General features: G+C 38.0%; 2 protein-coding genes across 3 annotated transcripts; both read left to right on the plus strand.

The window, feature by feature from the left end:
* The first annotated feature begins 3 nt into the window (after window positions 1–3).
* On the plus strand, window positions 4–1,699 carry LOC136686960 (interferon alpha-inducible protein 27-like protein 2). The gene is made up of 4 exons (XM_066661088.1): window positions 4–85; window positions 367–399; window positions 757–918; window positions 1,324–1,699. The coding sequence occupies exons 1-4, from the start codon at window positions 76–78 to the stop codon at window positions 1,407–1,409; spliced, it is 291 nt and encodes a 96-aa protein (XP_066517185.1). The 5' UTR covers window positions 4–75; the 3' UTR covers window positions 1,410–1,699.
* Window positions 1,700–2,864: 1,165 nt separating this feature from the next.
* rcc1l (RCC1 like) lies at window positions 2,865–12,144 on the plus strand. Of its 2 annotated transcripts, none has more exons than XM_066658622.1 (12): window positions 2,865–3,046; window positions 3,978–4,274; window positions 4,654–4,783; window positions 5,811–5,939; window positions 6,071–6,137; window positions 7,230–7,281; window positions 8,013–8,097; window positions 8,299–8,480; window positions 8,988–9,075; window positions 9,575–9,748; window positions 9,851–9,936; window positions 10,069–12,144. In XM_066658622.1, exons 2-12 carry the CDS (start codon window positions 3,990–3,992, stop codon window positions 10,144–10,146), a joined length of 1,356 nt encoding a protein of 451 aa, XP_066514719.1. In that variant the 5' UTR covers window positions 2,865–3,046; window positions 3,978–3,989; the 3' UTR covers window positions 10,147–12,144. The 2 variants fall into 2 exon arrangements, with proteins under 2 accessions (XP_066514719.1, XP_066514718.1); XM_066658621.1 differs by having other exon boundaries at window positions 3,981–4,274.
* The last annotated feature ends 921 nt before the right edge of the window (window positions 12,145–13,065 follow it).

A 13,065-nucleotide genomic window follows, 5' to 3' on the forward strand; every position in this document is an offset into this window, starting at 1 on the left:
TAGGTTTCGTTTCTCAGTAAAAGATCCTCCCTTAAATTGCTCTCTGAAACTGTGGAGACAGGCATTGACATCACCATGGGTTTGCGTAAGTAAACACTGCTACTTTCGGTATAAAGATTATTTAGTATTTGATAACGTTTCATACTGTTGGTGTTGTTTCATTTCTATTTGAACAAAACGTAGTACCTCCATATAATGTCAGAATTTTAAAAATGCCTTGTTGCATTACATTTAACTTAAATGTATGATGCTGCTTCCCCTCTCCTGTATAGTTATCATTCTGAAAATACAAAATTAGTTTCATCAGCCACAACAGGCTTGTGATATTTAGTGAATTATCATTAAATGTGTCTTTGTATTGAACAGTTACTTTGGCAGTGGCAGCAGGAGCAGGAGCAGGTGGGCTATGCACTTTTTTCCTTTATGCCTTTAGAACCCTAAGTGTTTGGGAAAATCTGTACAACATTACAAAATTTAAATATTTTTAATGGGCATCCAAATGGTTGTATAATACAACCATTATAATGTAACCATGCTGGGTAATGTACTCAAACAACACAGTAAAATACAAATGTGGGAAGATTATATAATTAAGAAATCCATCTGACAAATGAAGTTACACAATAAGAATCATAAGATTACACAGTACATTTAAAGCTAGGTTAAAGCCAGTATGGTTTTGTAAGGTTGTTGATGACAAATGTGGGATTAGACTAACCTGTGGCCTTCTGTTTGTTTAATTGTTTTGTTTTCAAGCTGGAGCTGTTGCAATAGTTCCAGCTGTGATAGCAGTTGCAGGTTTTACAGCTGGAGGAATAGCAGCAGGGTCTATGGCCGCCTCAATGATGTCCACTGCTGCAGTGGCTAACGGTGGAGGGGTGGCAGCTGGCAGTGTTGTTGCCCTCTTACAGTCTGTTGGTAAGATGTGAAAGTAGATTTTCACAGATCAGGATTTCATATTTTTAGCTTTTTAAATATCCAGAAGTAAACCCTTTGTGTCTGGTTGAACAGCCTTTACATTTGGCTTAAAAACTTAAGTTTTAAGTGCCAACTTCAGTGGTTAAGATGTAGAGTAGTTTAAATTGAAATGCTCTGTTCCCAAGAATCTTAGTTATTTTCATCTAATACAAAGGACTGGAATTTGACTTTAAGGTTAAAAGATCTAAGGGACAGAAAATTAAAGCATGACAGCAGATGTTCTGTCTGAGCCGTTTATGTAAACCAGGAAAAGGTTTTTGAAAATGTGACTGATAGAGGCAACAGAACTGTGTCCATCTGATGATGTGTAGATATGATTATAATAACAGTTTTCCTGTTATTTAGGGGCAGCAGGGTTGTCCAGCACTGTCACAGCAGCTCTGGCCTCTGGAGGAGCTGCAGTGGGTGGAGCAATCGGAGCTCTGATCTAACAATATCCTCCATCAACCCCTATATATCTGCTCTATCTTTAAGTATGACACTATTCCTGTGTGTCATTATGCACTTCTTAAATTTTAAACTGATTTCCGCATTTTCTTTTTGAAATTTCTTGTGTTTACTTCCACAGCAACAAGCTTGAAGGAAATCTGCATTTGAAGATGTTTTTCCAGAATTAATTTAATGAAGTTTTTTTCTGAAATAAACTTTAAGTTACATAAAAGCATAATTGTCTTTGTAGCAACATGTTTTCCCCATCATAGATTAAACTTAATATTAAATGATTTTGAATCTGGGTCCTTCTTTTCATTAAATATTTTTTTTGTGTTTTGATTTATTCAATGGGTAAATTCCAGTTGGTAAATGATAATGAAATCTACTGTGAAATACAGTAGTCTGCTATTGTAAACTGTTCAGAATAAGAAATGTTAGCAAGCGGGACAGTATAAGTGAATGAAAATAAGTTATCTCCAGTTCAGTAACTGCTGCTTAGGTTTCATGTTGTATTTTGTACATACTTTATTGAAACAGAAACTGGCATTTGTACCTACTTCACTAAATAAATGTGTATTAAATGACAGCCTCTAATAAAAAAAATATTATATGTCAGTAGAAAAATGGGTACCACTGTAAAATAAGACTATATTTATAAAAGTTTATAAATGGCTTAAAAACATGTTTATTACATGGTTACGTATTAGGTTGTAAAGTCATTTCACATGTAAGGGTAAACCACATTATGATTAATGTATAAAACGACATGTGTTGGTGGATAATTTTTAAAACTTGGTGGATAAATGATTAAACCTGTTAACAAATATGTGATAAAACTGACAATCTTAATGTTCACTGATGATGAAGACAGGGTTTAATAGGGTAGATGGATGTGGGTTCACTATTTGGCAAAAAAACAGGTCACCATTGCCCTTTTGTCTGTGCTATAACTGGTTATTAACGACTTTTAATGCATTTTATTAATATAACCAGTAATAAAATAATTTTAAACAACGTATAATAAACCTTTATAAGTGTAGTCTTACAAACTTTACGGTTCCTTGTCTAATATTTAGTTCAGTTAGTTTCATGAACTATGCAGTGCTCTGTGTAGGGAATAAAGGGGTTATTAAGGTCAGCTCAGTAGGGTGGTTGTTCATGTTCCTATGAGGGGTGTAGAAACAGTGCTCTTGCGCTCTCTGGCGGATATTTATCCTGGTACAGTCCAATAAGGCTGAATATCAAATGGCTTCTATATCGTATGGTATGTAAGTAAAATTCTACATTGGCATAGTTCAAACAACACAGCTCGTGTAGTTTATAAGATATACACATTTTTCATTAAGAAGGCTTAGTTAATATTTGATAGTATAAACCGTTGTTCCATGACTGTAGTGTGGCGTGCACTACATAGGCAGCAAGGGAGCCATTTGTGATCGAGCCTCAGAGTGAAAGTTGAAGGGGAACTGTCATGGCTTCCCCCTGTCTGAGAGCATGTACACATTAAACGACCCTGAAAATACTTCTGTGTTTTGCTCAGGAAAATGTAAATTGACTTTGTGGTAGAAACCGACGGCTCTTTTTCAGTTGCTGACAAAACGCTGCAGAGGAAACTCTCGCGAGGTGACGCTTAACGGTCAGTTTAATTTCTGCTTTCATTTATATTTACTGTAGTGTGAAGAAGAAACGTAAAAGTATCGAAAACGAAGGAATTAATACATTGAAACGAATGCTTTAGATATAGTTCCTAGCTATAAACATATATCTATCTGTTTTTCTCGGTTCTTCAGTTGAGGTTGACCCAGTTTCAAATGTTTCCTCGATCCTTACTTTGTGCACTAGTGATACAAAGGTTCTTCAGAATGTCGCCCAATGTTATAAGTGATGGTAAAACGACGTTTACTCAGAGATTGAAGCATTTCTCTCAGTTGAATCGGGGAAAAGGTTCTTTAAGCTTAGCTAGCTAATATAAGTGTGAACTAGCGGCATCTGGTGGACAGGATGAAAAATCGCTCTTGATGATTGAACGTAGTCTTGGTTCTTAGAAGTCTGTAAAATTCATCTTCTGTAACAGCTTATCCTGATTTGGGTCTACGTGAGTTTGATGTCTACCTACAATCATTGGATGCAAAGCAGAAACACACTGGACAGGTCATTTATCGCAGGGCATCACACACTGACACATATACAGCATATGTCCTTTGAACATTTGGTAGAACCTGGAATCTGGAGGAAAACCCATGCAGACACAAAGACACCCAAACAGAGACCTGAGGCGAGGATTGAGTCCAGTTTTTGCCATAATTTAGTTTCAGATTGAGTATGTCAAAGCATTCTGACTTTTTTTATTGCTAACATGTTTGCAAATAATTTCCAGATATTCTTAGGCAAGTTTGGACATGTCAAGTCAAATCATACTTTATTATCTTTGTATTATCTTTGTGAAGTCAGTGACAAGTTATTGGACAGTTGTAAATCAGTCCATCTGTGGTGCTGATACAGATTTCACTTTGAAAAAGATATAGAGAACCAACATTTATGTTATGCCCTCGCACAATGTCTTCCAGCAGTTTCAGAAGATGGCACTGAGCTGCTCTCGTGTCTGTGGTCGGTATGGATTGCTCCAGAACTGCAGAGGTTTTGCCACAGCAGGTAACAGTGCACCAAAGAGGAGAGAGCCCACAGATGAAAAGCCAGTCTTCCAGTATGTAGGAGAACACAGAAGACCCCAGGAAAAAGTCTTTGTTTGGGGTTTCACCTACACTGGAGCTCTGGGAATACCCAGTTTTGTGGTTCCTGATAGTGGCAGGAAAAAGCCCAGAAGATACCAGCTCACTCCATACCGCCTGGATACTGAACAAAAGGTAACGTTTTGGACTACTGTAAAATGTGAACAAATGAATAACTCTTAAGCTATTGATTGCAATACATAAAATAGCCTCATTATTGTTCTTACAATAATGTCTACAGATAGTTGAAGCCCATTCTAAACCCCAAATAGGAATTCTACTGATCTATGTTTTTTATTATGTATATGTATATAATTTAGTCATTATGATTTAATCAGATTAATTCTGTGTATGCTCTGTTCCACCATTTCATAACATGAATGGATGGCACTGTTTACATCTGAATTAATACATTATCCTGAATGAGGAACAGTGCTTTAATCAAGGGAATTATCCTCAAGTCCCGTGTATGCATTTCCACCTGTTATTTTATTCCTGTATCATTTGTGTACAGATCTCTTCAGTGTCCTGTGGTTATGGCTTCACTTTATTGGCGTCTAATACCAAAGACCTCACCAAATTGTGGGGCATGGGCCTCAATAGGGATTCACAGTTGGGATTTCAACGCACTCAACATGACCGCAGTAAGACTTTGCATATTTTGAATCTGTAGCCAATTACATGGAAGTCTGCTGGGATAATTTTAGCCCCTGTTTCTTTTTAGTTTCGGTTAGCACATTTAGTCCTCTCACATGCTTATGTCTCTTTTTACACTGTCTAGGCAAAACGTCATGGAAAATGACTCTCCTTTGTAAGTTTACGGTCCATAGAAGAGAACAGACTGTGCTGTAGTGTGGTTAGTCCTTGGGTTAATTGGTAGATCCAGGAAAGGGAAACAGAAAAAAGGGTGTGAAGATAAAATTTCCATCAATACAGACAGTTGTGACAGAAAGCATGGTGGGGCACAATAAACTGGGCAGCTTCCCACTTGTCAATTATTTTCTTGCTCAGTTAATTGAAACACATGCTCCCATTCTTCATTGCATTTCCCAATATACACATTAATATATTTCAACACAAGAATTAGAAGTTCAGGAGTGCTGGAGTTTTTACACACTGTGTCTACTCACCGTCCACTCTATTAGACACATCTACCTTGTTTGTCAACCTTGTAGATGTAAAGTCAGATAGAGTAGCTCGTCTGTTGCAGAAGAGTCTGTGTTGGGCATCCTCTAGTCCTTCATCAGTGGATGCTGAATTTTTTGGTTTGTGGACTATTCTCAGTCCAGCAGTGACAATGAGGTTTAAAAACTCAGCAACACTGCTGTGTCTGATCTATTTGTACCAACACAACACAACCTAACAACACACACTAACACACCACTACCCTAACATCAGTGTCACAACAGTGCTGAGAATGACCCAATACCCAAATTATACCTGATATGACGTCGTGAGGAATCCTGACTATTGACAACAGGGGATATGTGTGAACAAAGTATGCAGAGCAACAGACACAAAAGATACATCCTTAAAATGTTGAATGAAAAAGAGCTCCTGTATTGCTCATGGGAAGGAGGTGGTCATAATGGCTGATTGGTTATTCAGGTTTGGACAGTTCTGGTGAATGTTTTATTTAAGTACTATGTATTTTCTTTTCTGTTTTGGCAGATAAAAGCTATGATTATGTGCTGGAACCCTCCCCCGTGTCTCTGCCGTTGTCTAATCCTCAGGAGACTCGTATCCTGCAGGTGTCCTGTGGCCGAGCACACTCCCTGGTGCTCACAGACTCAGAAGGAGGTAAGGAGAATCTTCCAAGCATAGCCGTAGACATATTGCAGCTATACCTGAAAAAAATCAGTAGCATGTATTTGTTTCTGAGGAGACCTGACGATCCAACCTCATTCTCTTCCCTCTGTTTCTCCCAACAGTGTTCAGCATGGGGAACAATGCCTATGGCCAGTGTGGAAGAAAGATTGTTGAGGATGAAGTTTACAGGTTTGTCTCTTGGCCTCCAGCACCACACTGTGTTTAAAATTAACAGCTGTAATGCAGCAGTGAACGTCATAGCGATGGCTCCTTCCCAGCTCAATTATCCAAGCCTGCTTAAGAGGAGATGAATCACACGTTTGACTCATGCTGGAAAATGAGCTGTGATTGTGCTTTAGTGACGGCCTGCATAAACAGAGGGATGCTTAACATTGTGCTTGTAGCTTTTCTTAGTTTTAATATTCTCTTAACGTTTTTAATTTTTCTTCTTTTTTCTCATGTCTTTTTCCTTCCTCTTTTATTCTGTTGAATGTTTGCAAATTCTGACAACTAACATAAACCTACAATAGGATTTAAAAAGAATTTTTCCAAAATGGTCATCTTTTCTAGGGCTCGTATGACAACGGCCAAGTATTTTGTGCAGAGTATGTTATAAATCTTAATGAAATTTTATGTCATAAAAGGTTATAATAATAATAATAATAAATGGAATTTTTAAAGCGCTTTTCAGTAACCCAAAGACGCTGTTTACATTCAGATGAACACAAAGACAATCACATCCACAATCAAACAAAACAAGAGGAACAAATAACACTACATAACACACAATGCTACAAAACAGGAACAAGGGTAAAAACAGCAAGAGCTGGTCAAGAAACAGAGAGATTAAATGCAGCCGCAAACAGGTGTGTTTTAAGATTGGATTTGAATAGCGATAGAGATGTTGACTGTTGATGTAGGCGTTATGTCACCTTAGGACCAATGGCCTACAGTAAAGTGTTACCAAATTATATTTTAGGCATTCATTTACTTCTTGTTAGATTTGTGTGGTTAATGAAGACATTTTTAGAGAAATTAGGGTTGGACATTCATATGAAAGTTGGGAAGTGCTTTAATTTTTATATTTTCTTTTCTACATTATAACATTTAACATGTTCACCACCTGAATGTGACTTGAAGTGTTCTGTTTTAAATAAACACTCAGACGACAGAGTTCACAAAGAGTTGAACATGATTCATGAAATAGATTAAGTTGCAAGTGATGTCTGCTTCTGTGCTGATGGATGGCCACTTCATGTTCCACTTCTGCTTTCTTTTCAGTGGCAGTCATCTTATCCACAAGATAGAGGGCTTCGACAGCAGAGTTATTCAGGTGGGAAAAGCACATACTAATAATGCTCTAATCAGTGTCCACATTGTTCTGAACCTGCTGGATGTGCTGTATGTATACGCACAGTGGCCCTACAATGTATTTGGACAGCCATTTAACCCTTGGTAAACTTTCATTAAATTATTTACCTTACTTAAAAATCATTAATAATAATGTATTTGTTTCAGAGAAAGACACTTTAGTCACAGCAGCAAGCTAATGGCAGATGTTTTTGTTTGGAGAAAGCCTGGAGAAAAATTCCAGCCAAAATGAACTAAGGCTGTTGTAAAGTCTGGAGCTTTTCTTTCATTATAATGATTATTTCATGATTTAGAAACCCCAGAGTTTAAAGGAACACTAGGTAAGATTTGCAACCTTGAATGTCAGAAAGGCAGTATATCCATTAAAAGTTACATAGTGTAGTTTCAGGAGTAAAGAGCCCAGAGTAGCAATGAAAGAAGCTCTCCTTGTCATAGGTCACCGAAGCCGCACAATGATTTTAAAGCAGTAATGTTGAGGTAAAAATATTACATAGTGTTCCTTTAAGTTTGGATTCATGAGTCGAGCTATGTTTGTATATTTCAAAAGTTGACATTCCACCAATATATTATATTTTTAGCTCCTTAAAATAAATGCATTTATATTCATTCTGAGTCCTCCCTAGTAGATGTTCTGTCTATTTTCTGGAAGTCATTCATGGTAAATAAATTGTCATGTGTCACCTTGTCCTCTAGGTGGCATGTGGGCAGGACCACAGTTTGTTCCTGACGGAGAGAGGCTCAGTGTATGCCTGCGGGTGGGGTGCAGATGGACAAACAGGTTGGTGTCATAAAAGTTGTCCTCTGTGCCTCTTTCAATCTCTGCCCCTCTCTTTGTCTCGCTCCATCCCATTGTTCTTTCGCCCTAGGCTTCACATCCTGTCCCGACTGGTCTATGATTACAATAAGCACTAAGTTATTAGTGTTAACAAGAAACATGGTGGGGATCTTTTGGAGGAATGATTCAACTGTTTTTGCTCAGGTCTGGGTCATCACGACAAGGCTGCTCTCCCTGTTCCAGTTCGAGGAGACCTGACAGGGGTCAGAATTCAGCAGGTGTCAACGTATGGAGACTGCAGCTTAGCTGTGTCCTCAGATGGTCAACTTTTTGGCTGGGGCAATTCAGAGTACCTGCAGCTCGCCTCAGTCACAGAGACTACACAGGTCAGGTCAAAAGTTCCAACCCTGTAGGCTGCCTGTTTTAAGCTCTATTTCAACCTAAGTAGGAAATGATTCATATTTTAGATAAGATTATTCTAAGTAGGTTCAACTTTAAAGAGATATGTACTGTATTTTGTCTTTGGTTGTGGGTCCTCTGTGAGCCTTGTGTATAAAGCAACAGTTTTCAATTTGTCATATGTTACATGGACTCTAAAGAACACTTACTTTGGTCATACATTTATTTTCCATTTTATCAATTCCTTGCCCTAGATGTGCTTGTTGGTGTGTGATGTAGATTAATATAGCAACATTACAGAAGAATGCTGTCTACTGTCTTAGTTCTTCATATGACTTATTTGGTTGGTGGACTATCAAGGCCTACCCCTGATCTATGGAGAAAATAAATGTGCCAATTGATGCTAAAATTGATCTTATATAAGTTGCACTTTGCCTGATTTTTGTTTCTTTTTGAAGACATTAAAAAATAATTCACATATTTTTTCGGTGTAGATCAACTCTCCTCGGCTGCTTCCTCTGAAGAGAGTGGGGAAGGTGAAGCAGGCGGCCTGCGGGGGAACTCAAGTCGCTGTCCTCAATGGTGAGATCTGCCCTTACTCTCCCTGTGTGTGTGTGTGTCTGTGTGTGATAGTAATGAATTTCCTTTGGAGCAAGATCTAATAAGCGACTTGCTTAATAGGATTATTTTTCACAAGCTATAAACTGCACTTAATAAATCTTCAAAGGCTTCTGAATGAATTCTGCTGCCAGTTGTTTCAATGAGATCAGAGACATGGATGCTTTGAGTTTATGTCTCTCATGCAAGACTGGCTTTGCCCTTTAACAACTAAATATGATGTAAAGTACAGTATTTACACAAATCAAAGATCTGTTATGTTTTATGATGTTTTGTTAAGCTTCCTTTGCCATTAAATGATAGCTTTCTCTTGGCATTGTACGTGAAACAGGAATATTATTGCAATTTTGCTGTTGTCTTGTGTTACGTACTTCAATTTTTTTATAAAATGATGAATTGATTTAATAACAACACGATTGCCTTTAACATGAAATGTGCATACAACAAATGTGTTTGCCTGCAGAAGAAGGAGAGGTGTTTGTATGGGGCTATGGCATTTTGGGAAAAGGGCCTAATCTGTCAGAGTCTGAAATCCCAGAGAAAATCCCACCTACGCTCTTTGGGAGGTCAGAGTTTAACCCAACAGTAAAAATATCCTACATCCGCTGTGGACTGACCAATTTTGCAGCCATTACAGGTAAAGCTTTTGCCCTGCACCTGTTTCTTGTATTAATGAGGTGTATTCCCATCTTTTGGCTATTCAGGTCTTGGATTTGTTGTCTATTTACCCATTTTACAGATCACGGTCAGTTGTTTGTGTGGGGCAAGAATTTAAGAGGATGTCTAGGCATTGGGAAAAAAGATGACCAGTATTTCCCATGGCGGGTTAGTAGACTACAGGGTGCCACTGGAGTCCAGTGCACCAAACCTCATACATTTATATGGAAATATGGACGAATTGTCAACTTTAATAACTATGGATTAGCTTGTCCTAAAGCACCTTACACTGTTTTTCAGGTGACGGTACCAGGACACGTGGTGGATGTAGCTTGTGGAGTTGACCACATGGTGGCGCTGGTCAAGTCCATCATATGAGGTCAAGTTAACTGGAAACTGAGACTGAATTTGTCATCCTATTTTCTCCAGCATCACTGGAGCTTGCACATGTGGAGCTCTCATAATGCATGGCACGCTCCATCAAGCAAGCCAAGAGTGCATTTAATGTGATTTGGAGATGTGACAGCTCATCTGCTCCACGCTGTATGGACAGAGGCTTCTTGTACCTTCTGGAAACTGAAATCCATGAATCTTTTGCATGTGCTAAAAGAGTGCTTCTCTTTATTAAGCTAATGTTGCTAAAAATGGTTACCAATTAGCATGATGAAAATGACCTCAAGCTCATTGGCTTCCATTTATTGTCAGCAGCATCAGCATTTATCATTGACTTGTTTTTCGAAGGAGCACACTGGCCACAACGACTGCAACAAAGGAACTGAGAATAAAAAAAACTGTCCCTGATGGAAAACTCTTATCCTGACTCAGTGTTCAAATGCCACCTCACGCAGGATCAAGGCAAATCTGGGGTGCATTATCAGCTCAGCCTCAAGTCTTAGTTCCAGTCTGTTCAGTACTGCTCAGAAAAGACGACATCATACATCATTTCATTTAGGAATTAAATTTGGAAGACAGGCTTGTGAATGGTCCCTGAATTGGATCTTTGAGTGGAGACCCTGAAAGGCTGTGGATTGAAGATTAGAAGACCATCTTATTGTATTTCACAGGAAACCAAACCTAGTCCTGGGGTACCTTGCACTACACATTTGAATAAATTCCTGCTATAGCACTATGGAAAATTCATGTGTGAGTGATTAACAGTGAAATTATTAACTGTTGAGAAACTTGCCGACACAAATTAAAGAAGTGGTGATAGGAACCATGAGTCATGTGTGTATGACACAAACAGCCTTTTTATTTATTTTCCAAAATTCAGTGGAACTACACATCTGAGTATTGTTGATGAAGGTAAAATGATGGTAAAACATTACCTTAACTTTATTTATATTTGTGAGTACTATTTTTGAGACCAAAGCCATGTTGTGTTAAAATGCCAAGCAGCATATCGTTACCATCATGTAATGTCTTTGTGCATAATGGTAGCTTTTAGAAATATTAAACTTCTTGATGTGAATCATTCTGAACAGGCACATTTCTCAAGTTTTTCACATGAAACTGCCCCGAATGACTACAGCATAAAGATTTAGTGGACAAAGAATCAGTGGAAATGCAGATGGCTTTTTACATTTTTTACTAATTGGAGCAGATGTGGTAGGAACAGATAAAAACTCACAAATTTGTGGGGCACTGCAGGACTAGTGATTGGAACCAACCGTGGATACATTGTATCACAGAAACCCACCATCTGCATATGTGGGCCCTCAATGTAGGGTGACTATCAAATTCATGCTAAAATAAAGTGTCTTTTTAAAGGAACAGTAGGTAAAATTACAACTTTTAGAAGAAATTAGAGCTCTGCTGAAATTGCACTTTGTAACATTTGGAGTAGCGCAGGAAACCACACTCCACTGCTTCATATCAGGAGAGTGCTGTTAAAATGAATTACACCAAAAATACCAAATTTTACCTAGTGTTCCTTTAAAGTTCTGTTGCTACAAATGAAAAATTCAAATAGCTAAGTACTCAAACTATAATTCAAACACAAGCACTGATCACTTAAGTTGTTCCTAAATGGAAATGGGAACTTCTTTGGACGAGACATGAACTTAAAATAGGACCTGAAGGAACACTTAAAGCCTCCGTATGAAACATTAAAGAGGATCATTATAAATTGCCATTTTCATTAGAATCAAGTACATGCTTTATTTGTACCAAACTAAATGCAAACCATTAGATTATAATTACGTTCAGTATACAGTATACATTCTTCATGGGTGGGCTGGCAGTAGGAAAACTGATAGATTTTCTGAAGCTGAGGTAAACTATCCAGGCACACTGTATGGTAACCACAAATGAAGAGACATGTTTGGACACAGTGAAAAAACAGGGGCCTTGTGTGTAATACTGCAGAGAAAATGAACAGTGACAATATGAGTGAAAAAAAAAACATTTTTAAATGTGTAGCAGTACTTGAATGTAGAACAATGTAAAATCCTTCAGAGCATTTCTAAATGCAAAGAGCTCAACCTAATATTAATCAAGGAGGAAAACCCAAAATACTATTACCAGTGCTAGCCTGATCAAGTCTGTAGACAACACTTTTACAAATTCCCTGAGAGGAAAGAAAACAAGCTGGTTTTTCTCTGATAACTTCATGCATCACTCTGGGCCAGGGATTTAAGATAGCCATCTGCACAGGGTCATGTGATCCCCATATTCTGATAGATCTCTGGGGTAGTGAATTATGGAGAAGATTCAAAAACAAACACTGACACTAATCTCGCAGTTGGCTTGAGGACTTATATTTCTATGGTAACAATGAACTCCAATGGAATAGAGAGAGTGACAGGCCAAAAGAAAAATAAAGGCAAGTTCAGGGCAATTCATTTCATACACATTTACAAGCTGGAAAAAAAATATCATACTGTTTTCATGTCTTTAATGGTCAGAGAAGAAACAGGTCACCCTTTTTAACACTGTTAAATACATGGTTTCTGCTAATAGAAGCTAACAGAAGAAGAAAAAAACCTGTGGAGAAAAATGAACAATACAAATTAAAATGACCCTTTCTAAAAACAAGATTCCTTCCGAGAAGAGAAATATGCTTCCCTGTTTTTTCACATCAGAACAATAAGATCTTAAAGAAAGACCTTAAATAAAGTGCAGACTGGGGAGGGAGTGTAGAAGGCCTCAACTAACGCCTGTGTCAGTGACACTAGACCCCTACTAACATTCAACCGACGACCTAATTCCTCACATCTTGTCCTTGCTTAAGGAGCTAGCTTTGTGAAATGCTGAGTGGAAGGACTTGTTAAAGAAGCAGATAAAGTGGTGGTGTGA

The sequence above is a fragment of the Hoplias malabaricus genome, chromosome 2 (genome assembly GCF_029633855.1).
Source record: "Hoplias malabaricus isolate fHopMal1 chromosome 2, fHopMal1.hap1, whole genome shotgun sequence".
NCBI lineage: Eukaryota > Metazoa > Chordata > Actinopteri > Characiformes > Erythrinidae > Hoplias > Hoplias malabaricus.